Source organism: Panthera uncia, chromosome D4, assembly GCF_023721935.1.
Source record: "Panthera uncia isolate 11264 chromosome D4, Puncia_PCG_1.0, whole genome shotgun sequence".
Taxonomy (NCBI): Eukaryota; Metazoa; Chordata; class Mammalia; order Carnivora; family Felidae; genus Panthera; species Panthera uncia.
The window spans coordinates 71,946,593-71,973,704 of record NC_064807.1 but is presented as its reverse complement, the minus strand read 5'-3'; the positions used below and the strand labels follow the sequence as shown (position 1 = coordinate 71,973,704).

At 53.2% G+C, this 27,112-nt stretch overlaps 2 protein-coding genes across 8 annotated transcripts in view; one reads left to right on the top strand and one right to left on the bottom strand.

Annotated features, from left to right (window-relative positions):
• The first annotated feature begins 1,845 nt into the window (after nucleotides 1-1,845).
• On the top strand, nucleotides 1,846-15,911 carry AMBP (alpha-1-microglobulin/bikunin precursor). 2 transcript variants are annotated; one of them, XM_049637221.1, is made up of 10 exons: nucleotides 1,846-2,055; nucleotides 3,340-3,482; nucleotides 5,180-5,256; nucleotides 6,085-6,201; nucleotides 6,668-6,769; nucleotides 7,528-7,574; nucleotides 13,264-13,345; nucleotides 14,414-14,581; nucleotides 14,901-15,074; nucleotides 15,694-15,911. In XM_049637221.1, exons 1-10 carry the CDS (start codon nucleotides 1,939-1,941, stop codon nucleotides 15,774-15,776), a joined length of 1,110 nt encoding a protein of 369 aa, XP_049493178.1. In that variant the 5' UTR covers nucleotides 1,846-1,938; the 3' UTR covers nucleotides 15,777-15,911. The 2 variants fall into 2 exon arrangements, with proteins under 2 accessions (XP_049493178.1, XP_049493185.1); XM_049637228.1 differs by having other exon boundaries at nucleotides 1,924-2,055; nucleotides 15,745-15,790.
• Nucleotides 15,912-18,988: 3,077 nt separating this feature from the next.
• Nucleotides 18,989-27,112, bottom strand: part of ZNF618 (zinc finger protein 618) — a 184,622-nt gene continuing 176,498 nt past the window's right edge. For all 6 annotated transcript variants that reach the window (XM_049637166.1, XM_049637156.1, XM_049637202.1 and 3 more), the window contains one exon: nucleotides 18,989-26,891. In XM_049637166.1, the coding sequence (XP_049493123.1) occupies nucleotides 25,375-26,891 (1,517 nt within the window). In that variant the 3' untranslated portion in view covers nucleotides 18,989-25,374. The remainder of the gene's footprint in view (nucleotides 26,892-27,112) is intronic.

Sequence of the window (27,112 nt, the reverse complement as noted above, 5' to 3'; positions counted from 1 at the left end):
CGAGAAACTTTGTGAACAAGCGGGAAGGTAATTGTCCCAGAAATCTAACCTGAGACGGTTGCTGTGACTAAACTTGTAATGTGGCTTTGAGCTCCCTGGCAGCCAAAGCAAAAAGGAAATGCCATCAGTAGCCAAGCTGTCAGTGATGGAGCAAAGGAAACACACTCGCTTAGGAGGGGAGACATACTTGTTCCCGATCCTGGTCAAAGAAGAGGTAGTGGGTGGCTCTTACAGAGGGGCACGACATACCATTTGTCAGTGCTACTGTGCGGGGAAGAATTCCCGGATTCTCACACAAGTGTGGGTCTTGCTTTTGGAACCCCCTGTCTGTAGGGGCCATGCCCAGCTGTAGCAGGGGGCCTAGGGTGAGTGTGGAATGTTCTATGCCAAGAACAGGGAGGACGTGAGGACAGCAGCTCTGACTGCTGGGAAAGAGATCTTCGAGGAGAGGACCTAGAGTATCACTGGCAAGAGTCTGAGCTTTGGAGACAAACAGACCCGGGTTCTTTAATACTCTCATTTAAATTGTTTCATGAACCCTATATGGTTTCCTAAGGCTGCCGTGAACAAAGTACCACAACTGGGTGGCTTAAAACAACAGGAGTGTAATCTCTCACAGGTCTGGAAGTTCGAAGTCTGACACCTGATTGTCAGCGGGGCCACATTCTTCCTGAAGGTTCAAGAAAAGAATCCTTGCTTGCCTCTCCCTAGCTTCACACGGCCGTCTTCCTTGCGGGTCCCTCTGTGTCTGTGTGTCTGAGTCTCCCTCCCATGTCTCTTATGAAGACACCAGTCATTAGATGCAGGGCCCGACCCCACCTTAACTAATCACGTCTGCAAATGAGGCCATGTTCTGAGGTTCCGGACGCACGTGAATTTTGCAGGGGACGCTTGTGTTCAACCTGCTATCAACACATTCAGCTCTTACCATGTGCCAGACATTGCCCTAGTGCTTTGCCAGGCGTAATGCCCACGCCCTCCCAACCGTGCTCTGAGCCAGGACCTGTTCTCTTCATTGATGAGGAAACCAAGGCGCTGGGAGGGAAAGTCACTTGCCCGAGGCCAGCAGGGATGCAGTCTGCCTCCTGAGTCCGCGCGTTCTCAACCACCAGCCACTGCCTCCTGTCCCAGCAGCGCTGCGTCCCAGCAGAGAGGCCCTGGGCAAGGCACCTTACCTCTTGGAGACTCAAGTCCCCCGTCTTTAAAGGGGAAAAATAGCACCTACTTTCTAGGGCTGCGGTGGGGATTGAGCTCAGTTCTGCGGTGTGCATGAAGTGTTGGAACAAAGGTGGCACACAGCAGGTTCTTGGTGAACGGGAGCTGCTATCGTCATCATTCCTTCTATTATTTGCTCGGGCTGTGGGAAGCCAGGAGTCAGACGGGGAACTCTGGGGACAGGATGCCTGAGTTCTAGTCTGGGCTGTGCCTTAGACCTCCCTGCGGTCTGTGCTACGTCATTTCTTCCCCCTGGGTCTCGTTTCTCACGTGAGGAAGGGGCCCAATCAGGCTCATTCTGCCGGCTCACGGGGACGTGAGGTCCAGGTGGGATGAATGGAATGAACGACCCAGCGGGCGAGGCTCATCTTCCCCTGTGGCGGGTGGGGAGGTCTCTCCGGGAGCCATTCTGGAGCCTGAGCCGGGCCCTGGGCTGCATCTGAGCCACGTTGTGTTTGGTCAACGCCTCCTCTGAAACAGCCTCCTTGACCCCTTGGGACTACTGACCCCGGGGCAGGGCGCTACAAGGGATCGATCAGACCTGGCCTTGGGGCCCTGATTGGTTCCAGCTGAGCGGCTGAGCAGGGCAAATACCAAGGTCACCTACAGGCTGCAGGCCCCCTCCCCAGTGTCAGTTCACAGCTGCTGCAGGCAGAGACACGGTGGCTCCTCTGTCCCCAGACTGAGCTTGTGAGTGACACCGAGGCAGAAGAGCCCAGAACCATGCGGAGCCTCAGGGCTCTGTTTCTGCTGCTCACTGCCTGCCTGGCAGTGAGTGCCAGCCCCGTGCTGACGCCACCTGATGACATCCAAGTGCAAGAGAACTTCGACATCTCTAGGGTAAGGCTGGCCTCTCAGGCGGCGATGGCGAGGTGTCTGAGCAGGTGGGCCTCGCAGGGGGGCCAGTCTCCCAAGCCGAAACTCGGGGGCTGGGTCCCCAAGGGCCTTTCCTGCTCAGACTGCCTGGGATCCGCCGAAACTACAACTTTATGCACCTGCCATTCCGTTGGGCCTCTCGTCTGATGATCTCTGAGTCAGATGCCCTCACGTGTGAACCTGCCTTCTTGGGGGCGCAAGGGGAATCCGTGCTTCAGTTATAACCCAGCCTGGAAAAGGCTTCGTGCTGTCTGCTGCCCCTGCAACCCCCTCACAGGGCTTAGCTTTTCGTGACCTCCTGCCCCCCTCCCCCCGCCCTTCACCTTTCGGCCCCTTCTCCCCCCTGCCCCCAACCCCTGTTACCATCCTGGGCCCTCTGCCCTTACAGGCCTGGCTGTGGACAGAGGTCTGGGTGGCACGGGGTAGACGTGAGGGGTAACGGGGAGCAGAGAAACAGGACAGAGATCGGGCCGGTGGGATTAAGAGGGCCGGCTGTTAAGTGCTGTGTGGGGGAGCCCCAGGACCACTCTCCGACCCCAGTTCTGTCCCCAGTCACTGGGTGACCTTGAACAGGACCTTGCCCACCCAGGGCTCAGTGTCCGCATCAGTATGAGGGGCTCTCAGAGCCTTCTGGCTGTGGATTTTGTCTATGCTAGAGACAAGCAAGGGTTGTGGGTGGAGGGGCCCGGAGGAGCAGGGTCCTGGGGTCATCTGGGGTGGCGAAGCATAGGAGGCTCCCCACGGTCTTCAGGGGTGTGAGGGCTCTTTCCACCCTTTGCCCTGTGGGTGGGAGAAAGGGGCGGCAGGCTTGTCCTGAATTACTAGTTCAAGGAAAGGAGACCATTTCTAACACGGAGCTACGGGCTGCCTCCAAGGCGCCGAGCTCCCTGTCCCCAGAGGAGTGAAAGACGGGACTGCTGCTCTGGGGGCCGTGGTTGACGATGACCTTCAACCACGGGGATTTGTGCCTCATCCACGTGAGCAGCGCAGATCCTGTGCCTAAACAGGGTAAGGCCTTCCCCCCCAAGCAGCGTGGGACCCCGTGCACACACCCCCTTCCTAGGCTTGCTGTGGTAACGTGGGGCCACCGTTAGGCCCCATCCATCCTCGAAGCTGCGTGGCCTCCAGTTAGCTACTGGAGGGAGGGAAGGGAGCGTAGAGAGGAGGGAAGGGAGCAGGTGCCTGGCCAGTCGTCTCTGCGCTCTGAGGCGAATCCAGATCCTCGGAGCTTGTGGCTCTCTCTTCTAGATCTACGGGAAGTGGTTCCACGTGGCCATGGGCTCCACCTGCCCGTGGCTGAAGAAGTTCATGGACAGGATGTCCATGAGCACGCTGGTGCTGGGCAAGGGGGCGACGGACAAGGAGATCAGCATGACCAGCACTCGTTGGCGGTAAGAACAGGGATGGGGTGGGAGGGGCGAGGGGGACCAGGGCCCATCTGCCACCCCCGCCTGGCTTCAGTCACCACCCAGTCCCGGAGAGTTAAGGTCTCTACCTCCAGCCGGGACCTTGCCTCCGAGCTCCAGGGCCCTCCGCTGCCCTCCGCCACGCAGTGCCCTGACACATGCCTATTTTGCAGCCTGGTTTGCAACTCGATCCTGCGGTGTCCCTTAGCTCAGTCAGGGCCCTGCCAACCCCCAGGACCCAACCTGGAAACGTGGGTGGGAGGGAGGCACTGAGACTCCTCTCTCTGCTGCCACAGGCTGTTCAGTCCACCGTCGAGCCCTGTCCATTCTCCTCCTAAATCCCTCCAAGCTGCCCTCTGCTCCCTTCTTTACCATCCTCACCCTGCCAAGCCACCTGCCCTTCTCTCCTTGCTGTCTATGACACCCTGTCTCTACACTTCTCCCCACCTCTAATCTCCAACCGTTTACCCAGCAAACAAAAGACCTCTTGAAAACTCGCATCTGCTCAAACTTTTCCATAGCTCCCTATTGCCCTGGGAATAAAGTTCAACTCCATTAATGGGGCCTTCTAGGCCCCTCCCAGGACTCACCAGGTATTCGGTGACCGACCCAAGTAGACTTTCAGCTCCTGAAACCCTCCACCCTCTTGCACCTGATGTTCCTTCTACTGGCGAAACGTCTCCCCACCCCTCTGGGCTAATTCCTATGGATCCTTTAGGACTCAGGTTCTAGGTCACTTCCTCCAGGAAGCCATCCCTGACTGCCACCCTCACCCCCACCCCCACCAAGGTTCAGGTTACACACCTTCCTTTGTGCTCTTGGAGCACCTCATGCTTCTCCCCACTTGGCACACTGATTGCATCTGCCTCTGGTCTGCCCATGGGCCCTGCTCAGTCCTGAGGTCCATGAGGGGACAGAGTCCATCTTGCCCTCCTCTATATCCTCAGCCTGTCACACAGTGCCTGGCTCGATATAGATGCTGCTCGATAAATGTTGATAAGATAAATAACAATCATCGTAACAACAGCTAGTATGTGCATAGTGCTTACTCTAAGCTGTTGTGGTTTTTTTAATGTTTATTTTTGAGGGAGACAGAGAGCAAATGGGGGAGGGGCAGAGAGATAGGGAGACCCAGAATCCAAAGCAGGTTCCAGGCTCTGAGCTGTCAGCACAGAGCCTAACGCGGGGCTCGAACCCACAAACCGCAAGATCACAACCTGAGCTGAAGTCGGGCACTTAACTGACCGAGCCACCCAGACGCCCCAAAGCTGTTTAATAGTATCCTCTTGGATCCTGACAATGGCAATTTGAGGTGTCATTATCCCCCTTTCACAGAGGGACCTGGGGCCAGAGAGACACAGAGTAATAAAGGAATTAAAGCATTCATTCATCACTCCCCCCCTACCCGTGCGTCAGTCTGATGTGCAGATTTGGTTCAGGAAGTTGATGTTTAGGGCTGGCTTTGCCAAGGGGCAAGATTAGTCCCTTTTTCCTCTGTCCCTCTGTTCCCTTGTACGTGCGTGGGTCTCCTAGGACTGGCATGAGGATTAAACAGGATGTTTGGAAGTGCTACGTTCCAAATTACAAAAGAAAAAAATGTGAAGAGGACCCCGCAGGAGAGTGGGTGTGGGGACCACGGTCTCTACCAGCGGTTACCTTTCTTTTGGTGTGTACATCTCCAGGAGAGGCACCTGCGAGGAGATCTCTGGGGCTTATGAGAAAACAGACACTGACGGAAAGTTCCTCTATCATAAGCCCAGTAAGTTGAATTGGAGGCATCCTCCGCAGCTCTCTCCCCTTTGCTGAAAAAGACCTTGTGGCGTCTTAACCTGTTTTTCCTTCTGCCTCACCTCTCTGTGTCCCCAGAGCCTTCCCTCCCATTTTTCTGAGATGTCCTCTGGGTTTTCTGTATGTATTCCTCCTCTTTCCCTTCTCCTGCCTTCTCTCTCGTGCACTCGTGAGCATCCAGAATGAAAGGGGTGTCACTGAATTCTGAGGATAACATCAGGAGTTCGTCAGCATTCATGGTGGCCATCTGCAATCAGTTGATAAAAATTATGCTAAACATCTACCATGTGCAGGGTGCATGGTGCTGTCACAGAAGGAATTTATTCCTTCTGGACGTCAATTTATTCATTCACCCAGCAGATGTTTATTGACTATGCTCTATGTGTCAAATAACTGCGCTGGAAGTGGAACCTATGAATGTTTGGGTAGGTGGATGTGTGAATAAATAAATGAGAAAATAAGCAAATGATTGGTAAACGAGCGCATATATGGATGGCAGATAAGTGAGTTCATCAGTCATCTAACATAAATCGATGGGTTAATGGGTAGAGGAAAGAAGGGGGGAGAGAAGGGAAGGGAGGTAGAAGGGAAGGAAAGAAGGAAGGAAATGGTTTGACGTATGGAAAGGATGGATGGATGGGATGATGGTGGATGAATTAATGATAAATATATGGAGGAGATGGATGGATAGATAGAAGGATGGATGAACAGATGATGTACGGGTGAATAGGTGAAGGAATTCAGGCTAGAGGAGCCTTCTGACAACCGATGCCTTTGGCCTCCTGCATCCCCCATGCAGGATGGAACATCACCATGGAGTCCTATGTGGTCCACACCAACTATGACGAGTACGCCATCCTTCTGACCAAGAAATTCAGCCACCACCATGGGCCCACCATTACCGCCAAGCTCTATGGTAACGGCGTGGAGCTAGATAAGTCCACGGGAGTTGGGGGCGGGAGGAGGCCAGTGATTTAGGGACAGTGGAGTGGGGAGGAGTCGGGAGTTCTGCTCCATCCTTCTGATAAAACCGTAGTTGTGGGAAAGGTGGAAACATTTACTCCCCCTGGAGGAGGCAGAGCTCAGTCTCCCGTCTGAGGTAGAATCCTTTTCTTTTGGTTTTTAATTCCAGAGTTTCCGGGTCTGTAACAGAACCAGCAGAAAAAACCACGCGTGGGGATTTGGGAGACCTGGGGTCAGAGGGAGTCTGGGAGGGACACCTCTTCTCCTTGTGGAGCCAATCTTTCCATAAGTGTGTTGAGGAGATCACACTGGGCTGATAGCTTCCGGCTCCTAAATGACAATCACTGGGCAAAATAATCCCACGTCTTGCTAGCCTAGGCACCTGGGGTTCGAGGCGTCTTCTCTGCTTCCCATTGCAGGGCGACAGCCACGGCTTCGAGAAAGCCTGCTGGAGGAGTTCAGGGAGGTCGCCTTGGGTGTGGGCATCCCCGAGGACTCCATCTTCACGATGGCCGACAAAGGTAAATGCGACCCCGCCCCGCCCCACCCCACCTTTCTGTCTCCTCCTCATCCTTCACGGTCCTCAGAGAGCATCTTCCCAGGCCCTGGGTCTTTCCTGTAACCCTCTGAGATAGGTAGGATTATAGTCCCCCTCCCCTCTTTATAGAGAAGGTAGCCGGGGCCCCCAGATTTGTTCCAGGTCACACAGCAAATGTGCTTGGTGGAGCTGAGACTAGAACCAATTCAGCATTCAGCCTCGTGCCACCTGTTAAACTGAGGTTAGAGCCAGAATCCACAGGTAGCTCGCAGAAGGCAATCCAGTATTGGGGTCAAGAGTATGGGCTCGAGGTAGAGTACCGAAATTCACGTTGAGCTGTGTGGCTTCTGGCTAGTCAACCTTCCGGGGCCTTATTTTCCTCATCTGTAAAATGGGGCATCACACTGCCTCTCTTATACGTTGCTGTGGGAAGTCAGTGAGAGGAAGCCTTTAAATACGATAGCGCTGTGCCCAGTGTCTAGTAAGTGCTCAGTAAGTGTTAGCCATTGCTGTTCTTCGATGGTGCTGCTGGCGACGATGGTGCGGCCACCAGCTTGTCGCTTTTCCAACGAATGACCTTCAGCAGGCCACGTGAGTGGAGCCATTCATGAACCGGGCTAATGCAGAAGACAGTTCCCAGCGGAGTGCCCCCTGGCACGCAGTCATTAGCATTATGAAAGAAACAAAGCCCTCTCTGGGTCTTGGCCCTCTTACCCACCTCTCTCTTCTGTCCTGGCCTAGGTGAGTGTGTCCCTGGGGAGCAGGAACCAGAGCCCTCTCCACTCACGGTGAGCACTTTTTCCCACCCCATCCCCACCCTGCCTGCTTGATTTTTGCTGCCCTTGCTTAGGTCCCCCTGTGGTGGTGGGTGGGGTCATTGAGAGAGGTTGAGAGAAGGCAGTGGAAGGCATGGGGTCTTGAAGTCAGAACCCTCCCCCCGCCCCCCGCAGGGCTCAATCTCAGATCTACCATCTGGGCCAGTTGCTGCCCTATCCAGACCTCACTTTTCCTCATCTGTGAAATGGGGTAGTTACACTTACCTTCCATGGGCTAGAATTCAGTGACATATTGGAAAAATTCTTAGCATAGTGCCTAAAGCCAGTGAAATACTCAATAACGAAACGATGATACCCAATACTTAAGAAATAAAAGACAAAGTCAACTGATCTCCAAAAAACCAGCAAACCTGAGAGCAGGCAGCTTCTCAATCAACTCCTCTATCTACTATTCTGCCTTTTGATGTTTTGGGCTTCCTTACTCTTCTGCTTTATTTTCCTGCCTTTACCATATTGATTAAGCTTTCTTCGTTTTTTTTTTCTGTGATTATTTGGAAATTATATATCCGGATTTATTCTACCAACGTGTGTGTGCATATACATGCATGTATACATGTATAAATTTTCAAGGCTATGTTTCTGAACAAATATATATTATAAATATATTAGAAACATAGTCTCAAAAATTTTTTTAAAATACAAGAAAGTAAGAAAAGAGTGTCCTTATTCCTACATAGAATCAGCACTGTTAACATTGTTTGCTTCTGTGTTTTTAAAGAAAAATTATCATTGATTTTACGAAAACCAACATGTGCTCATTATACGGAATTAAAATTAAAAAAGATAAAAATAAGATAAATAAATGAAAATAAAGAATTAAAATCATGCTGAAAAGGATACAGAGTAAGAGTTTAAAAAAATGCCACCACCCAAAAACTACCAATATTCACATTAATCCAGCAATTTCGGCACGTGCACATGTGGAGGGAAGGACAGATAGAAGGAATGCACAGATTTCTGCACAGATTCTGTTATTAAATGGGATGATATCGCAGATGTTATTTTGAGCTTTAAAAAGCATTCTTTGTAGTTTTATTTGAATTAAGAAAAAAACAACGCGGTTGGACTTTTTGAACTTCAAATAAGCATCTGTCGCCATCTTTCCCAGTCACTTAGTAAAAGTTCTGGAATGGATTCTACACTCACTCTTGGTGAATATAACCACAGTGTCTCCATTCCTGAGTTACTTATTTCTATCAATCTCTTCATTAGTGCCTTCACCAAGTGGTGTTTACAAGGCGGGTTCATGGGTGTTTTAATCCTTGGATTCTTCCGTTTGAGAAAAGTCTGCCCATTTCCTTCATACTTGAATGGCATTTTGCTTGGGCGTCACATTCTTGGGTCATGTTTCCTTTCCCTTGGAATGTTGTCTGCACTGCTCTGTTGTTCTCAAGAGCTAATCATCACTCTGGGAAAGCCTGAGGCCAGCCTGCTGTTTCTTCTCCTTGTAAGCAATTTGTTTCTTCTGCCCAGATGCCAGGACAAACTTTATCCTTGAACTCTGTATCTTTTTTTTTTTCAATTTTTTAAAGTAAGCTTTAAGCCCAATGTGGGGCATGCACTCACGATCCTGAGATCAAGAGTCACATGCTCTACTGACCGAGTCAGCCAGAACACTCCACAGTCAGTATCTTAACAAGGACATGTCTTGGTGTTGAGAATTCCATGCCAGAATTTCCTGGAATTCAGTGTGCCCTTCCCATCCACAGATTACATTTTTCTGTGGGCTTTTGCTACTTTGGGAACACTTGTTCTCTCATCCTGGAGCATCTTTGTCTTCCACACATGCTAGGTGTTCTCAGTTGCTTTCATCTGTATTCACTGGGCTTCTCCCAGGATTCTCACTCGTCTTTCTTCTGGGACAGTCATTCCATTTAGCAGCATCTATTCTGTTCCTTGCTATTTCTGACTTATTCACTAGCTCTGAATGTATGTTGTCTTCGTTCTCAATTTTTTATATCTAGGCCTGAATTTTGTCTTTTATTGTATTCTGTTGTTTACCACTTTGTCTTTGAGTCTTGTTTTAATGAATATATGTTTTCATTAAGCAATTCTATAGCTTGAGGCCACTGAAGAATTTCCTTCAGCTTGTTGAGTTGTATTTTCTTCTACATTGGTGTCATAGGTGGGGTTTCCTAGATCAACACCTGTAGAGCAGGTGTGAAGGAAGAACTGGGCAGGAGAAGCGGACCGGTGATGTGGTCATGATGGCTCAGCCAACCCTGTGGGAGCTCTAGAACTGGGGGGGGGGGGGGGGCCCTTTGGAGTTGTCTCATGATGGTGCCAAGGGGTGGGGCCTTAATACCCAGATTTTGATCATGTTCTGGGGATCAGCCTGGGGGAGGAAGCATGACCCTGAGTGAGAGGGGTCCCCTTAGCTGAGGCAGTCCCAACAGGGGCTGACAGCTCAGGCTGGGAATGTAAGCCCACTCCTCAGGGGAGGTCTAGGCAGTTCATGACAGGAGCCGGGCTCTTTCATGACAGGAGTCGGGCTCTTTCTATAGTGCAGCCTATTTACTCCTTCATCTCAGAAATGGGTCTGGATAGTCTCTGTGCCATTTCTTTTTATCTTGTTCCTGCTCAGTTTTAGCCTGTCTGCTGTGATATGGTGGGGTGGGGGGTTTCATTTATTCCTTGGTCATTTCCCCCAATAAAATTGAGCTGAGCCCCCCCCTACCCAAATGTAGTCTAAGGTCTGGGTATTTTGTGTTCCATCGACTTTTCTGAAGTCCAAGGAAAGGGTGGGAAGGAGCAGGGGTGGAAGAGCTTTCCTAAGGCATGCCATCTTGGCTGGAATACCCTTCCTTGCTTTCTCTTTTGAAGAACTACGTGGGGTTCATTCCACCTGGTCAGGGCAGTGACATCTGTCCGCCCCATGTCAATACCCCTGGTGCATTAGATCGTGTAGTCCCAGAACCCTCACTTAGAGAGAGAAGGCCTCTAGTCTGTTTCCTCTTTTCTTCCCAGAAGTTGTCTTCACTCCTTCTCTGTCAGAAGAGGAAAAAGAAAAGGTCCCTCAATTTCCTTCTCTCAGGATTCGGGAGTCTTAGGGAGAATAATCAGAAATTGAATGACTTGGGAGTTAGAGGGCAGAGTTAGGAGTTGACCATCCTGTTCAGCTCCAAAATACTTGATTTCTTTCCTTGATTAACTGTTTTACTTTTTGCTTTCAACTATGCCCCTTTCCTTGACTGAGCCATGCTGATGAACATTTGGAGATTGATATTCTGAATTCATTTTCTTGCTGTTAGGAATTGGAAAAGTCAATCTTGAGGGAAATTTGGATCTTCCATCTTCATCCCCGTCTCGACGGAATCTGTATTTCTTTATCACTGTCAAGCATGAAACCATAAGTGGTGTCTGCCCTTGCAGAAAAGAAAACTGGAGCACACTTTCCATTTCTTCTTTCCAGGCTTCCCACATGTCTGGTTTTGTGGATGTAATCTGAGGTTGACATTTATATTTTCCACCTTTTGTTAAAATTTTTTTTTAATGTTGATTCTTGAGGTAGAGACAGACAGACTATGAGTGGGGGGAGGGGCAGAGAGAGAGGAAGACACAGAATCCACAGCAGGCTCCAGGCTCCGAGCTGTCAGCACAGAGGCTGACACGGGCTCGAACTCACGCGCTGTGAGATCATGACCTGAGCCGAAGTCGGACGCTTAACCGACTGAGACACCGAGGCACCCCTCCATCTTTTGTTCTGAGAATGACTTTTAACATTTACATCATGTGACCATTGGAACAACCATTTAACCTCAACTCTGTTTTATTGGCTTTATAGTTTATCATAATTTCTTGCTATTGCATCATCCATTTTTTTTTTTTTTTTTGTACTTAGATTCCTCTCTCAATTGGTGGGAATATTTTTGTAGGTTTAAGATTTTATTTTTAAGTACTCTCTGTACCCCACATGGGGCTCGAACTCACAACCCAAAGATTAAGAGTCACATGGTCCACTGACTGAGCCAGCCAGGTGCCCTGGAATATTTCTATAAGTAGTTTTTTATTTTTATTTTTTCTGAATAAACACATGGGTGGCAAAGTACTGGATCCCTGCGTGTTTGAAAATGTGTTTATCACATGGTCAACAGCTTAGATGAGTACGGAATCTTTTCTCTTATAAACTTCAGATGTTGCTCTGCAGATTCTGTCATTTAATGCTGCTGTTTACTACACGGTCTGTTAGGCTCTTTATCCTTTGTCTCTAGGAAGTGTCCAGGTGGGGCTCTTCATTAATTTTACCTCATTCCCTTTGACCCCAATTTATAATTGGACAACTCAAGTCTTTCTTCAACTCAGAAAAGTTTTCTTCTATTATTTCTATATTGATTGCCTCTCCTTCTAGAATTCCTACTATGTGAATGTATTTCTTATGATCATTTAGCCAGTTTATTCTCTACGGTATGGTTAAATTAAACAAAATCCTTCCCATCTCCAGTAACTTCCTTCTTTCATTCTATTCATTTCCATAACCGTTGGCCCCTGGGATATTGACGCAGTGTCATCATGAATTCATTGATGGTTTAAGTTTTCTCCTGTTTCCTGCTGTCATCCTGCGTGTGATGGAGGTATTTCTCCTGAGCAGCTGCATTATTTCAATTGTGCCATGATTTTTTCTCTCTTCCTTCATCCTCACCAAAGAAGAAGGCCTATGTGCAACCAGCTTGAGAGACAGTTGGGAGTCCCTGATCATAGCTTTAGTTGCACCTTAAAAGGAGAACATTGAAAGTTACCACAGATTTACTTTTTCAGATTCTAGTCTCTCCCATCCCTGCTGGCTGGCAGTTTCCCTGTTCATCCCTTTTTTAATGGCCTTGGGATCCTGCCTCAGGGGACTCTACACTTAGCCTTTTGCCAGCTTTGGCAGCCTGCCCCGCTCTTTAGTCCCCACCACTCCCCACCACCACAGCTGAGAGTGTCAGGGTCAGTCTGGGGTCCCTTCTCCATACCTTCTGGGTGGCTTTTCCTTTGCAAGCGACTGACAATGATAGTCTGGTCAGCCCTTCCTGCAAATCATTCACACCCACACTCCACCGTGTAGAAACACCTTCAAGTTTCTGGCACGGAAATGCTGCTCTTCCCTGGTTTCCAATTCAGATGATTTTTTTTTTTCCCTCACTATTTTTTTTTTAATTTTTTTTTTTTAACGTTTATTTATTTTTGGGACAGAGAGAGACAGAGCATGAACGGGGGAGGGGCAGAGAGAGAGGGAGACACAGAATTGGAAGCAGGCTCCAGGCTCTGAGCCATCAGCCCAGAGCCTGACACGGGGCTCGAACTCATGGACCGCGAGATCATGACCTGAGCTGAAGTCGGACGCTTAACTGACTGAGCCACCCAGGCGCCCCTTTTCCCTCACTATTTTATTCCTTTGGGCATTTCAACTAGAATTTGGATACAGGGGTGTTGTTCTACTCCATGGTTCTGATTTTCCTTTCAGACTAGAAACCTATCTTGTGATGCCCATTCTGGGATTCAGGTTGATACTTTTGGGAAAACCAGTCCATTAACCAGTGTAGTAACTCTGCTTCTGTCTGCACCCTGATTCCCAAAGCAAATGGTTTTTATATATTCCAGGGGTACAGGTGAGCAATAGTGGCAAGGTCCCCACAACAGCTTCTCTTTCTCTCCACCCCAGAGAGCCCGGCGGGCTGTGCTGCCCCAGGAAGAGGAAGGATCAGGGGCCGGGCCACTAGCAACTGATTTCAGCAAGAAGGAAGGTAATGACCACTCACCTTTCCACCCGCTTCTGTCACACTGCAGAGAGGAAGGGCCCATGGGTGGCTCACACAAGCTGCCCTCACCACCACGAAGTCTTTCTTATTTGTCTGTTGGTCAAGGACTAGGACTAGGAAAGGCAAATCAAGGCCTCTGCGTGGTGCCAGGGGTCGTGAGGGGAGAGAGAGGAACATAAGGTGTGGCCCCTGGGCTCAGGAACTCTCCGCTCCATGATGAGAAGCGCGTTCTGGCCCTGTCTGTACCACTGTGTGGCCTCCTAGCCTACATTTCCTCCTCTCCGCAGCGGATAACAGCCTGCTGTGCTCACGATCAGGGCTTCTGTGGGAGCAAGTTGGAGCAGGACGTGAGGTTGCCCTGCGTGGTGGACAGTGTTCACGAATGACTCACCCTCCAGCTTGCTCAGCAAACGCTCAGCCCTGCTCCACCCTGTGCTGGGTCCTGGGGGTCATCCAGACAAACCCGTGCCTTTTCCGAACTTGTGGTCTGGTAGGGGAGGCAGGCAGAGAAGCTGATGGACCCAAAAGGCAGGGTCAGCTAAGGGGGTGGGGGAGCTCAGAGGAGGGAGGAGTCAGGGGATCTAGGAGGACTTCCTGGATGAAGGGGAATTCGTGCGGTGTCCAGGTATCCAGGCAGGGGTCTATGGAGGAAGGTCCTCCAGGGGCCGGAGCAGTGGAAGAAAAGGCATGGGTGTGGGACTAAAGGGGAGAGGTCAGGCCGGCACGGCTGCTGTCGCCGAGTGCACCGCCACCTGCTATTATTAGAGTCCCTGGATGGACAAGACCAACACGGGACGGTGGGCCAGTGGGTCGCTGGGTTATGGCGTGGAATGGGCACGGATTTTGGAGCCCACGGGGTTTTGAATCTCAGCACTCTGTGATCCTGGGCAGGTCCCTTTACCTCTCAATTTCCTCGTCTATAAAAATGAGTTGACAATCCTTCCTGTGAGTGTGGAGGGGAAAACTAAACTAGATGGTGCATGTTAAGCGTCCAGCCCGGTGACAGGTATACAGGAAGCACTCAGTAAGAGCTGCTGTTCTGCCCCTCTCCAGATGCCTGCCAGCTGGGCCACGCAGAAGGCCCTTGCCTGGGGATGGTCACGAGGTATTTCTATAATGGCTCATCCATGGCCTGTGAGACCTTCCAATATGGCGGCTGCCTGGGCAACGGCAACAACTTCGCCTCAGAGAAGGAGTGTCTGCAGACCTGCCGAACCGTGGGTGAGCACGGGCCCCTCACCTCCATGCATGCTGCACCCCACACCCTGTCCTCCCAACAAGACACCTGCTGGGTGAACAGGGAGCTGAGAGAGGAGGTTCCAGGGGTAGAATTCTGGGGCAAGCTTCCTGAAGTCACAGGAAGTGCACATCTGGATGTGGGTGCCCCAGGCAAGTGACTGGTTTCCATGGGTCCCAGCTTCCCAGTCCGGAGGAACCAAGTGCTCTGGACGAGCAGGGCAACCTGGTTCAGGCCCTTTGCCGGGTGTCCCGGGTCGGCCGCGCAGAAGGACTGACGCTCCGCGCCCCCCCTTCCCCACAGCGGCCTGCAACCTCCCCATAGTGACCGGCCCCTGCCGAGGCTACAGCCAGCTCTGGGCATTCGATGCCGTCCAGGGGAAATGCGTCCTCTTCACCTATGGCGGCTGCCAAGGCAACGGCAACAAGTTCTACTCAGAGAAGGAGTGCAGGGAGTACTGTGGTGTCCCTGGCAACGGTAGGAGGACCCGTGGGTGCTACTGGGTCCAGGTGGGAGAGCCCTGGTAGGGAGTGGGGGTCCGGAGAGGTGAGTTCTAGACTCCACCAGATGACCGGCCCATCCGCTCTCTGGGCCTGTTCCCCATCTGTAAAGTGGGGCTAAACCCTTACCCCAGCTGGGACGGGGCACCAGGGAGGCACAGGCCAGACCTGAGCCTGGCAGAGACGGCCTCTGCTTCTGGGGCTGCCACGTTCGGGCTGGCCACGTTGGGCGAGTACCAGTTTGAGCCTCATTTTGTTTTCTTCTGTAAAATGGGACAAAAGTACCCACTCGGATTTCACAGTGCCTGGACGGTGAGGGCTCGGCTGACGGCAGCCGTCACTGGTCCTGATGGTCATGCTGTGATGACCACAGTAATAGCATGCCAGGGGAACAGCAGCCATTTGATTTCTGTGCCGTGTCTCCCCACTGGGAGAAGAGGCCAAAGACCAGATCATTCTGTGGGATGCGCTTTGGAGACACCAGGTCATGCAGCAAGCAGGCAGCAGTTTCTGGCCTCAAGCTCAGGTCCCAAGTCAGCCCAAGCTGCCTTCCCTCCTCCGTGAGGCGTCCCCATCCCGACTGTCCCCATCCACAGACGCCCTGGGCGAGCCCCACACCTACCTGCCGAGCTTCTCTGTGTCCACAGGTGACGAGGAGCTGCTGCCCATCGCCAGCTGATCGGCCCGCAGGCCACACGGTGGCGGGGAGGGTGCGGGCCGTGTCTGTTCCGGTGCCCCACGTCAGGCCGGGCCGGGTGACCCGGGTTCAAATAAAAATGAAATTGTGGACTCCTGAAACTCCACGTCGTGACTGTTCATTGTCACGATAAAGCGTAAGGGGTAGCAGGGAGAGGGGGAGACAAAGCCGGGGCAGGCGGGAGTTACCCCAGCTTTCCCCGGAAGTGAAAAGCGTGTTGGAAGTGTAATAGAACTGTCCTCGGGCCATGAAATTGGCTGTGCAGATTGAGACCCAAATCTCAGTTCTGCTTACTCCACAACACTATCAAATGGGCCTGTCGTTTTAATAAACCCAGAAAAGGAGAGAAGAAACACCTCTGGGGACTTGTTTGTGGGTGAGGTTCGAATAGGGTTCAGAAGAGGGGACCGTGCCCTCTTTGCCCAGGTGCCAGGCGGGTCACGGCCACCGGCCCACCGTGCCTGAAGCAACAACCCCTGCCCTTTGCGGCACCAACACCCACGCCACAACCATGTGGCCGCAGCCACGTCCCCAGCACGAGCTGCCAGGGGCCAGAGAGCCTCCGGCTGCTTCTCCACGAGGCCCTGGAGGTCCGGTCTCCTGGGATCGTCACTCTGGCCCTCTGCCCCGGAAGGAGAGGGTTCACTGACCTCTGCATTGTGTCTGGGACCATCAGCGAGGCACTGGACCAGAGCCGGCAGCCCTCGGCCTGGCCTGGCTTGTCCTCCCTTGAGGAGGACAGGTAGACTGTCCAGGGTGGCTCGGTCACCAACTTAGCAGAACGTGACTCCCAGAGCTTCCGAGAAGACACGCTGACACCTGACCTATAAATCTCTCTTGCGCGCTCCATCCACACAGAACCCTGCCCGCTGCTGCTCCCGCTGCTGCCTCTCACGCCCTCAGCCCATTTGCTTAAGAGACTCATCAGGAAGGAAGAAGGGAGGGGATGGATCCAGATGTAAGGACTTGGCTGTAGGAAGCTTTGCAGCCCCCTTGGCCACAACACACATAAAGACCCCCGGCTTCTCCCCCAAAGTCCCAAGCCTGGGGCTTGTGGGTTCCATCGGAGACGACCATCCTGAGGGACGAAGTTTGTGGTCACGGCCCGGACTCTCTGGGCAGGAGTGGGTGGTGCAGGGGCAGGGACACAGGTGATTGTTCAGGGAGAAGGGACAGGCTCTCCGGCCTGGAACGAACCGACGTCATCGCGTCCTATGTCCATATCTTGCTTCCCTGCACGCGTGCCTCACATACCAGGGCTGGCCACTCATGGCGGCTTGAAGAGGGCTCTTCTGAAGTGACCTAAAGGACAAATGCCAAAACCAGAGGGAGCAAGCTGCAGGTAGCAAGGCCAGCTGCAGCTGGGGGATGGGATGTGGGCTCATCAAGTTATATTTTATGAGCCACTTAAAAACAGGCCTCCCGGGGGCGCCTGGGCAGCTCAGTTGGTTGAGCGTCCAACTCCTGATTTCCTCTCGTTTGTGAGAGGGAACCCCGTGCCACACTCGTGCCCACGGTGCAGAGCCCGCTTGGGATTCTCTGCCCGCCCTTCTCCCTCCCCCCCCCCCCCACACACACACACAGGCTCTCTCCCTCTCTCTCAAAAACGAACATTAAAAATAAGCCTTCCGTTAAAAAATCCAAGATTTCTTGATCCTCTTGAAATCCACCCCAGCAGCTCACCACGGGGCAGGCACTGAGGGGGGACGGTCCCTCGAGATGAGGCCTCCCCTGCAGTGCCCCTGCTGGCCTGCCAGGTCCTAGAGACAGGTGCGACAGATGCGACCGGGTTGAAGCACGTCTGTCACCCTGAGTCAGGAGCCCAGGGTGCTCGTCCCAGACGGCACCACATTCTCTCTCAAGTGGCTGCCTGCAATACGCACTTGGGTCTTAAATAGGCTCACCTCAAATTTTCTCCTACTAAAGATCCTGGTCACATCTGTCACGTGATCGACGTGGCTGGTCAGTAAAGAAACAGCCCCCTTTAAAAAAAACTTTAAGGGCGCCTGGGTGGCTCAGTCGGTTGAGCATCTGACTTCGGCTCAGGTCACGATCTCGCTGTTCGTGAGTTCGAGCCCCGCGTCTGGCTCTGTGCCCGGAGCCTGCTTCGGATTCTGTGTCTCCCTCTCGCTCTCTCTCTGCCCCCCCCCCCCACTCTGCCTCTCTCTCAAAAATAAACAAACATTAAAAAGAAAACAAAACTTGAAAACCCAGAGACAGGCCCTTGGGCTGTACGAAGGCTCTGGGCCATGCCTGGTCCCTCTGTGACCGTGACATTCAAAGCATGGGGGAGGGCCCTCGGCTACAGTGGACTCAACCAACTTGTTCCAGCCGCACGGAAACTCCTCGATTAAACGTCCGTCAGCCCCTCTGGGGAACGCCTACGAGGTACACTTCACAGGCCGCTCCCACGCGACGGTTCTGAGGGCAGGGCCGACGGCCCAGCTCGGCAGCCCACTCGCGAGATGCTCCACAGGATTCGGGGGGATTTGTTCGGCCAATCCGCGCGCCACCTCCTCTTCAAGGGCAGCGCCTCGTCATCTGGTTGAGGCAAGGATAAAGCAAGACAGTGTTTGCCTTCGAGCAGACCCCTCACGGCCGCTCACCCTTCTGGCTCACTCAGGCCACGGTGCTGGCCTTCTGCTGGCGTCCTCTCTCCTTCCACTTGCTCGCCCTCCGCCTGACTATTCAAGCGAAGCCCTGAGGCGCGGGTCTGGGGTGTGGCCTGCAGAAGTCCACCCAGGCCGGAACTCGGCAAAGCCACGGACACTCTTCCCCAACCGGAGGGTGATACAACACACAGTCACACGTGTCCCTGGGGAGGCCGATGTTGCCGGGTTCGGGGTCACAAGAGGCACACAAGTAACCACTGGACAAGGACACCTGGACGTGGCCCTCGGGCACTGGGCTTGTAGGACTCAGATGAAGTCCCTCCTTCTTGTGAGGGACAATGCTCCTTAAAGCAAGGTCCACACGAGCCCCTTCTCTCCCTCATTTATCAACACGTCTGCTGTGCCGGGTCTCGTGCCGGTTACGAGTAACGGACTCAGGTAAGGAGCTGACACCCCGACCTTACTCCGGCTGTGTCACCCCCGGGATCCTGCCTCCGGCCCAGCTCTACTCACCAGGGCCCTGCTCCTCACCGGATGACACGGCCCGACGCCAGACCCAAGAAATGACACCACACACCGCCATCTTCCTAAAGGTTGTTTTATTGTAAAACCATAAATACAACACTGACATGAAATCGTTTAAGTAACTGATCCTCTCTAACCATTAAAAGGATGTCTTTTTGCCTTGGCATCAACCAACTGGGAAATAATGTTGCAAGAATTCGGGGGTAGGGTGTGAATTCTGGGCGGGGGCTTTTGGCGATTTAAGGAACCAAGCGGAACCTTCCTCTTCTTCCTGGGAATGTCCCACTTTTGGACAAGAACAGACAGGTAAAAACAGCAACATTGAAACAGCTCAGTTTTAAATTTTATTACTTTGTAAAAATCTTTTTTTTTTTTTTTTCCTGTTCCTTTCCTCCATTTCACATCAGAAAAAGTTTTAAACATCACGAAACGGATTTGGCTGTAAATGGAGATACGGTACCAAAACAAAGTGAAACGAAAATCCCAAAGGACGAACAAAAAAACCCTAAATAAACCCTCAAGTTTGGTCTCGGGGGTTTACGTATCACAAGAACCGTCAACTCAACCCCCATGCAACGTGACTCCTTGGAGAGCTGTTGGATCCACACCAACGACACAGGAGACCGCGAACAACGTCTTTTGTTAATTAACACAGCAAGGGTGACACTAGGTAACTTTTTTTTAAATACAGTACATGGTACGCAGGGTCCCAAGATGGCCCTGCATAAACCCCTCGTGGAGACTGGAGCCAAGCACTGGCTGTTTATAAAAATATTGTGTTGCTACAAAAGTATAAATTAATGCTACCGGTATTAAGAAATATTAAACACATAAAACTTATAAGGATTAAGAAAAATATTCATTAATACCTGTAGAAAACTCTGGCCTAAAAAAGATATTTTTTTTGTGTTTGTTTTTTTGTAAATTTTTTTTTTTTGTATTTTTTTAAGATGACTTGAGTTTCTTGCACTCGAAGAGAGAGACACAGTCAGATGTGTCTATGGTATTGCCTAGAACGTCTTAACTACTGAGAAAGGATGGGGTGCACGCACGTGGTTACTGAGCGGGGTGCAGGGAGGGAGGGGCACCAAGGCTTTCTCGAGATTTACCTGATGTGAAAGAATCACTGATGCGAAGTTGCAGGGAAAAGAAAAAAGCAGGATCAGAAAACAACTGAAAATAATTTACGCTTCTTAAAAAATATCTCTGCTTCGGGTGGTTGTACAAAATGATTTCCTGATGCTTGGGATCTGAATGGCCCCGGACGCGCTGCCCGGCGGGTCCTCTCTCTCCTGGCTGGCGAGTCCCAGCCCCACGCCAGTCCGCGAGCTGGCTCGCCGCCTGGGAACCCGGCCCCCCCCACCCCCACCCCCCCGGCTGGGCGGGAGGGAGGGCCCCAGGCGGGGACCGGCTGGCACCTGGGTTGTGGGAGGAGGCCTCCTTCCGGCTGGCCGCAGACCCCACGGTCTCTGCCGACCTGGACTTCAGGAAGCGCCACAGGGATCCCAGGCCCCTGAGGTTGCGGACAAGGCTGGGCTGTGCCCCTTTAAGGAACTTTGGTTCGAAGAGTCAAGGTGCCCGGTGGGGACGCACGGGTGGGTAGGACCCTCGTGGGTCCTGATGCTGACGCCCAACTGCAGACCTAGCGAATCCTTCTCTGGAACAGGAGCTGGATCTTTAAAGCGACACCCGTGGTGGTGGCCGGTGGCGGCCGTGGGGGCATGAACAGAAGCCAACGGCGACCTAAGGACCTTCCCCCTCATCAAAGCGGGAGCAGGTGCGTCTTCACACAGAACCCACAGGCCCCTCCAGGGAAAGGCAGGCCTCTACTGACCACCGTCCTCAAACCCGAATGAGAGAGGAAGAAAAACAATACCACCACCACCACCACCAAATCCTCCAGAAGACCCTCAAGAGGGGAAACCGGGAGGGAAACATAAGAGGACAAGACACTGTATCATTGGTTCACCATAACTGGCCTAGCAAACGTTAGCCACAGTGAAGAGAGGGGCAGGCCCCCTCCCAGTCCTCCCCGCGGCCCAGCAGGATCCGGGGGCCTGGGCTGGGGTCGGCAGGGCTGAGGCGGGAGCCCCCACCGACGGTCTCCAGGGGACGGCCGGAGCCTGACTCAGCCTCTCTGTTCTACCTAAACCAGCAGCCTTTCCGGGAGCTCCCCGTCAGGTACGCCCCGGGGACACAGGCGCCGTGCTGTGAACTCACCCCAGCTCAGCGGGGCGGGAGGAGACCGCTCCCGACGCCCCGTGTTACCTCCTCTTCCCGTCTCTGCGAGCGCAGCCATCGTGACGATGGCTCCCAGGTACTGCCCCCCTCCTGGGCGGTCGCTCACAGGAGCCCAGCTCCGTCTGCAACCCAGCTTTCCTTCAAGCCTTTCTCGTGAACGCGTGGCCCCCGAGAGTGCGTGCGGCATCCCTGACGTCTCCCCAGGTTGCCCCTCGCATAAACACAGGGGCCTCCTGAAGGCGAGATGAGGCTTCACAGTGGAAAACACGCCTTGCAGAGTTTTTCCCTGGTGTTTCTTGAAAGTGCAGGAGATAAAGAGCAAACTCAGGGAGAGATCACTTGCCAGCCAATGGACCAGATGCAAAAAGAAAGTCCTTCCTCGGACGGTTCTCTCACCAGGAAACCTTTGTACCCTTCTCCCAGCCAAGGGCCGGTCCCCGGCAGCCAAGCCAGAGGCCATCAGGTGGGGACGGTGGCAAAGGAACCTCGCTGGCAGGTACGACCCGCGGCTTTCTGCACCACGAACCCCCAAGGTGAAGTGCAGGCAGGAGCTCTGCTCACGTGGCCCCTCCGTTTCGCTTCCCGGCTTTCGGCCCCCATCTGAGGGAGGCCTGGCTGGTGGACCCGGGCACAGGGAGGGAGAACGGCGTTGGGACAAGAGCAGCCACGCCCAGGCTACTCCATCAACCACCCGTGAGGCTGCAGTCCTTGGCCCTGGCTTTGGTGGTGAAGCCCAGTGGCCTCACGGGAGGGGAAAACACCCCGCAGAGGGGAGGCGCGTTCTCTCCACCTCCCCCCTGGGCTCCACGGATGTCAGCGCCAGACCATTTCTGTCCTGGGAATCGCATGGCTTGAGGCAGGCCGTGTCCGAGTCAGCAGACGACCACCTTGAGCGGTCGAGAACATGACAGAAATGGCCCTATTTCCTGCTCTGCCTGCAACCAAGGGCCTGTGGTGGAAAGTCCCAAGGTGGTCACAGAACGGGGGTGCAGAAGACAGAATCTTTCTGAAGGTCGATGCCATGGGAGATGCTGGGAGATGAACTGGAAGAGTCTACCTCAGTCCTTTGGCTAAACTAGAATGTGGGTAAGGTGGATATTGCTGGAAACGAGGGGCCAGTGGCTGAGCCTGTGAGATCTTTGGATTTTACTAAGCTGTTCACTGCAGCAAGATGTGCACTACGGGAATGGCCTGCGTGAGAAAGCCGACTGAAGGGGCACCTTGATACAGCCTTTCCTGTTTGCGACCCCAGTTTCGGAGGAACCAGTGGCTGCAAGAGAGAAAGGACCACCTGCCACCTTGTCACCATCCTGGAGGAAGCAGCCCCTGGAGACAGCGTTGAGAGTGTCCAGTGGCATCCACCTTAAACCTGCAGAGCAAGCCAAGCCCGGAGGGTTGGAAAAAAGAACAGAACGGGGGGGGGGGGGGGGGACACATAGGACTTCATACCTAAAGTTTAGTTAACTAGACTTCCTCGAATTTTCACTCTGGAGGCCAGATATCCCCGTGTTCCAAACAGAATGTGGAGTGCTCTAAACGCATTATCTGGGCTTGGTCTCTGATGGCTTTGCAAGAGAGTAAAATGTCTGTTTTCTAACTAACTGGCCCAAACACGGGGCAACGGCGTAACCACTCTGCCTTCAGTAGAGGGAGGACGGGCTCCGAGGCTCTGCTCCCACCAACCACACCAAGTGGGCAACTCTGATCCTCCTCGTGCGGTTCAAAGGGCCAGGTCGCGGACCCTCCCCCAGCAGCAAAGCAAAACCGGAGGGGCCTTTTGCTGCAGGATGCATCTGTCACTCTTCAGCAACCCTGCAGCTGCCTTCTGGAATGTCCTCAAAGCTCTGATCGTAAGGTCTGCTGATGCTCCCACGCGCTCTAGAAAGCGCCATCAGGTGACTGTCCAGTGCAGATGGAGGCTCTTCTGGTGACGTGACCCAATTGGAAATGGGGGGGGGAAATACCCAGAGCTTCTCCAGGAGAGGAAATGGCACATTGGTTCCCGAGACCACGGCTTGCTGGAGCGAAGCTTCGAACGGCCACACTTTGATGCATTTTAGTACGTCCAACACTTGGGAGGGGAAAGCTGGGTTAGTTCTCATGAGGTGACGTGAGCGGGCTCGGCCCCCAGGGACACTGTTCTGGCCTATAATCCTAAGCCTTCTTGAGTCTCTGAACCAACTCGACTTCCCCATCTGCTACGGACCCGGGGATGGGGATGTTGTACAGTGCTTTTTGGAATCGAGGTATCTCACGGCTAAGTAATGCTTTATTAACAGGAAGGGACGGAGTGGAGTCAACCCTCAAAATGGTAAAACGTGCCTTTGCAGAGTCCTCCGTGATGGTGGTCGTTCTTCGCCCGAAGCCCTTGGCGTAACCATCTGTATCCTACAGGTGTGGGCACCGGGGGGACAGGCAGCCACGGGCACGTTACTCGTGGAGAGGTGGGGTGGGGGGTGGAGTACTGACCGTGACAGAACCACCTCGTATAAGGGCAAAGGGGCCACCCTCTTGCCATATGGACTGAGTGTGTAAAACGTAAATTCCTCATGGAGAGAAAAGCCATCTTTCATAGCCTCAAGGGGAATGTGGTCTGATAATGCCATTCTACCTTCAAGACATCAACTGTTAGGCCCACAAGGCACCGTGCTCAACTACTGTCCTGGAAGGAGGGCTGAGGCCCACGTGGGGAACCCCAGGCTGCGGGCAATGGAACCACCGGAATCCCTGGGGTCCTGGGGAGGGGGGAGGGGCCGTGGGTCCGAGGCGAGACAGACGTGGACATGGGTGGACTCAGGAGTCCCTGTGGAGCCGGAAGTGTCAGTGACGGGGCGAGTAGTGTAATGCACTCTGGGTATATAAATCAGACATTCGCAGTACCAGACACGGCGAACCAGGAGGACGGGCCTTCCGCTTACATTCAGGAACACTCCCAAGCCACATGCTTCCCTATGGCTTCCACCGAACCCCACCTCTGTGAAATCCGTGACTCCAACCCCACTCCTGGTTCCCAAATAGCCAAGCCAAGTACGTTCATGGTCTTGGCTGTTCAAATACATGAAAATGGGACTGTACAGGGAGGGCTAATAAAAACCTTAGGATACTGAGTATACCACTGAGATGAGCTAGTTTACAGTGTGATTTGAGGAACAAAAAGGGCAAATGGGAAAAAAAAAAAAAAAAACCTCCAAAACATAAGTTACAGACATTCAGTGCCTCCTAGCAGGGTCTAAAATCAAATTTGAAAAAAAAAAAAAAAAAAAAAAAAAGGAAAAAACTGCAAAAATGTTAGGAAAAACAATTATTAAGGAGTGGAGACAGTATCTATACTTCTTTAAAAAATGTTTTTTTTCTATCTTATATTAAAAAGCAAAAAGTCAGCTTTATATTCTTAAAGTCTCCTTTCCTGATTTGGGGAGATAGATAAATGTGTTTCTAAGGCGGCTGCCCTGTGACACCCAAGGGTATCTCGAAGGCAACAGCTCAATGCCCTGAAGGTGAACGAGAACAAAGTCCAGTGCAGAAACTGTCCATCTGATGCAGTCTGGAGAATCCATGGCAGAGCAGCCGGGGAGGGGTGGGTGCATGAGGGTCAGGAGGGCGTGGAGGGGGGAGGGGAGGAGGGTCGGGAGGGATGGGTGGGGACCACGGGGTCAAGGACAGAGAGCGTCAAGTCACTTCAGATCTCAGCTGCCTGAACGTTTTACGACATCAGCTTTCTACCAATCTGCACACCTGAAAACAGCGTCTTTAAAGCCCCCTCACTGAGAAAAGGAGGTGAAGCGTCTTCCCTCTTTCCCACTCAGCTTTCCTGACACACCCAGTTTAATGCACACGCGCCCGCGAGCAGGCACGTGCACATGCACCAGGGCTGTGTGTGTGTGCATGCGTGCACAGAGCTGCCGTGGCTGCGCAGACGAGCACGGGGCCCCCACGCCCCACACCCAGGGTGCACGTGCTGGGACACGTCCACACGTGTGCGGGTGTGCACACACATGCACACACACACTGAAAAAGCACTTAAGTTTCCAGGGGGCATTTATAATGAGGTCCACAGTGTTTAGAACTTAAATTCCTTTTGTTTGCGACAGTGTTGTGTGTGTGTGTGTGTGTGTGTGTGTGTGTGTGTGTGTTTTCCTAATGTTTCTCTTCTCTTTTTCTTTTCTTTTCTTTCTTATTTCTTTTTGTTCCGAAGTCAAGTCTTAAAGCATGTTGGATTTCAGAAACATGAGTTTGTTCATATCTTCCGGACTGAGCAGTCGCCTCCTTTTGATTAGAAGCGCTTGCTCACACATATTTACACACCCGCTCCTGGCCCCCACGGCCGGGACCGCGAGCAGCCAGAAGGCCAGCTTGGCGAGTTTTGTGTGCTTTTGGGTAACGCACGACCAGTACTGGAAGAGATCAGGGGTGGCCTGGAAGAGGGGCTCCTGCAGGTAATCGTACACTTCATTTTTCCCAAGCCGATCGTCTTCCTGAGCTGCAGGGTTCTCGCCCGCGGCGGAGCGGGGCTTCTTGGCGGAGGGCTCGAAGTCGGCCTCCTCGGCCCAGGACTCCTTCACCTCGTTGATGAGCTCGCACACCTTGCCGATGATCTCCTCATGCTGGTAGGGCGGGACGGGCCGCAGCTTCTGCTGCGGGTCCAGGATCATGGCCACCTTGTGCGCCGGGTGCACTTTGAAGTTCTCCTTGAGGGCCTCCAGGAAGAGGTGACACAGCTTGCTGACGGTGCCCGCGTCATTGGCCTTGGCCGTGAACAGCTTCTCCAGCCTGACGTAGGTGGGCAGCACGAGCTGCAGGGTGGGCTGGCTCTCGTTGCTCAGCTCGATGACCGCCTGCTTCACCGGCGTCAGGATGGCCGCCAGGTTGCTGAGCAGGTGCTTGTTGAGGCTCTGGATGAGGTTCATCTTCTTGGCGCGGCTGTAGAACTCGCAGATCTGCTCGTAGCGCTCGTGTACCAGCAGCAGCGAGTCCGTGACCGAGTTCCAGCAGGGCGGCGGCGAGGTCTCCTCGAGGGACCCGAAGGTCTCCTTGGCCAGGCCCGTGGAGCCCGCCAGGTCCTCGCACACGTTGAGCAGCTCGATGACCTCGTGCATGCTGCGGGCCTGCAGCGTCCGCTTGCTCAGCACGCTCTGCACCACCGAGTTCAAGGCACAGGCTGAGCAGCGAAGGCACATGCCGGCCTTGGAGAAAGCGGACGCGCTCACCCGGCAGTCGGTCACGTACACTGTCCTGATCTCGGACATCACGAACTCCGACAGCACGTTCTGCACCCAGTGGTGCACCAGGTCGCCGCTGTCGCGAATGTCCGCGCCCTTCACGCCCAGCACGTAGCTCTTGATGTGGTTGCCCTCGGCCTGGTAGGCTGTGAGGATGTAACAGGAGTCGGGGCCGACGCTCTGCGAGTGGCAGGTGACACCGATGCCCAGGCAGGCGTTGCTGCCCAAGGCACACGTCACCTTCACCTTCACTTGGTTGTACATGCGGGGCAGGTGCTTCAGCGCCAGTGTGTTGAAGTTGCCCAGGATCTCCGTGACCGAGAAGGCCCCGTAGCGGGCACCACTGTCCACCAGAGTCTGGGCCAGTTTCAAGAACTCCTTCCCACTCACCACACTCAGTGCGCCCAGGTCAGCGCACATGACCCTCAGCAGCCGCTCTGCGATATTCTGCCGCTCCTTCTCGGGGATCATGCTGTTGGGTGTTAAACCGCCGGTCATGGCTGGCAGGGGACACAAAGAGAGACGGAATTCAACTCGGCATCTGAGGTTCCTTTCCCTGGCAGCAGCCTGCCACTCTAGGCATCTAGTGTTTGGAATTACGAGTAGGTTTCCTCTGGTACACAAACTGGCGGTGCTGGTGTACTTTGATGTGTGACGGTCTCACGGGAATGATGTTCTAGCATCGATTAGTAATGTCTGCTGTGAGCACGGGAACAGAATA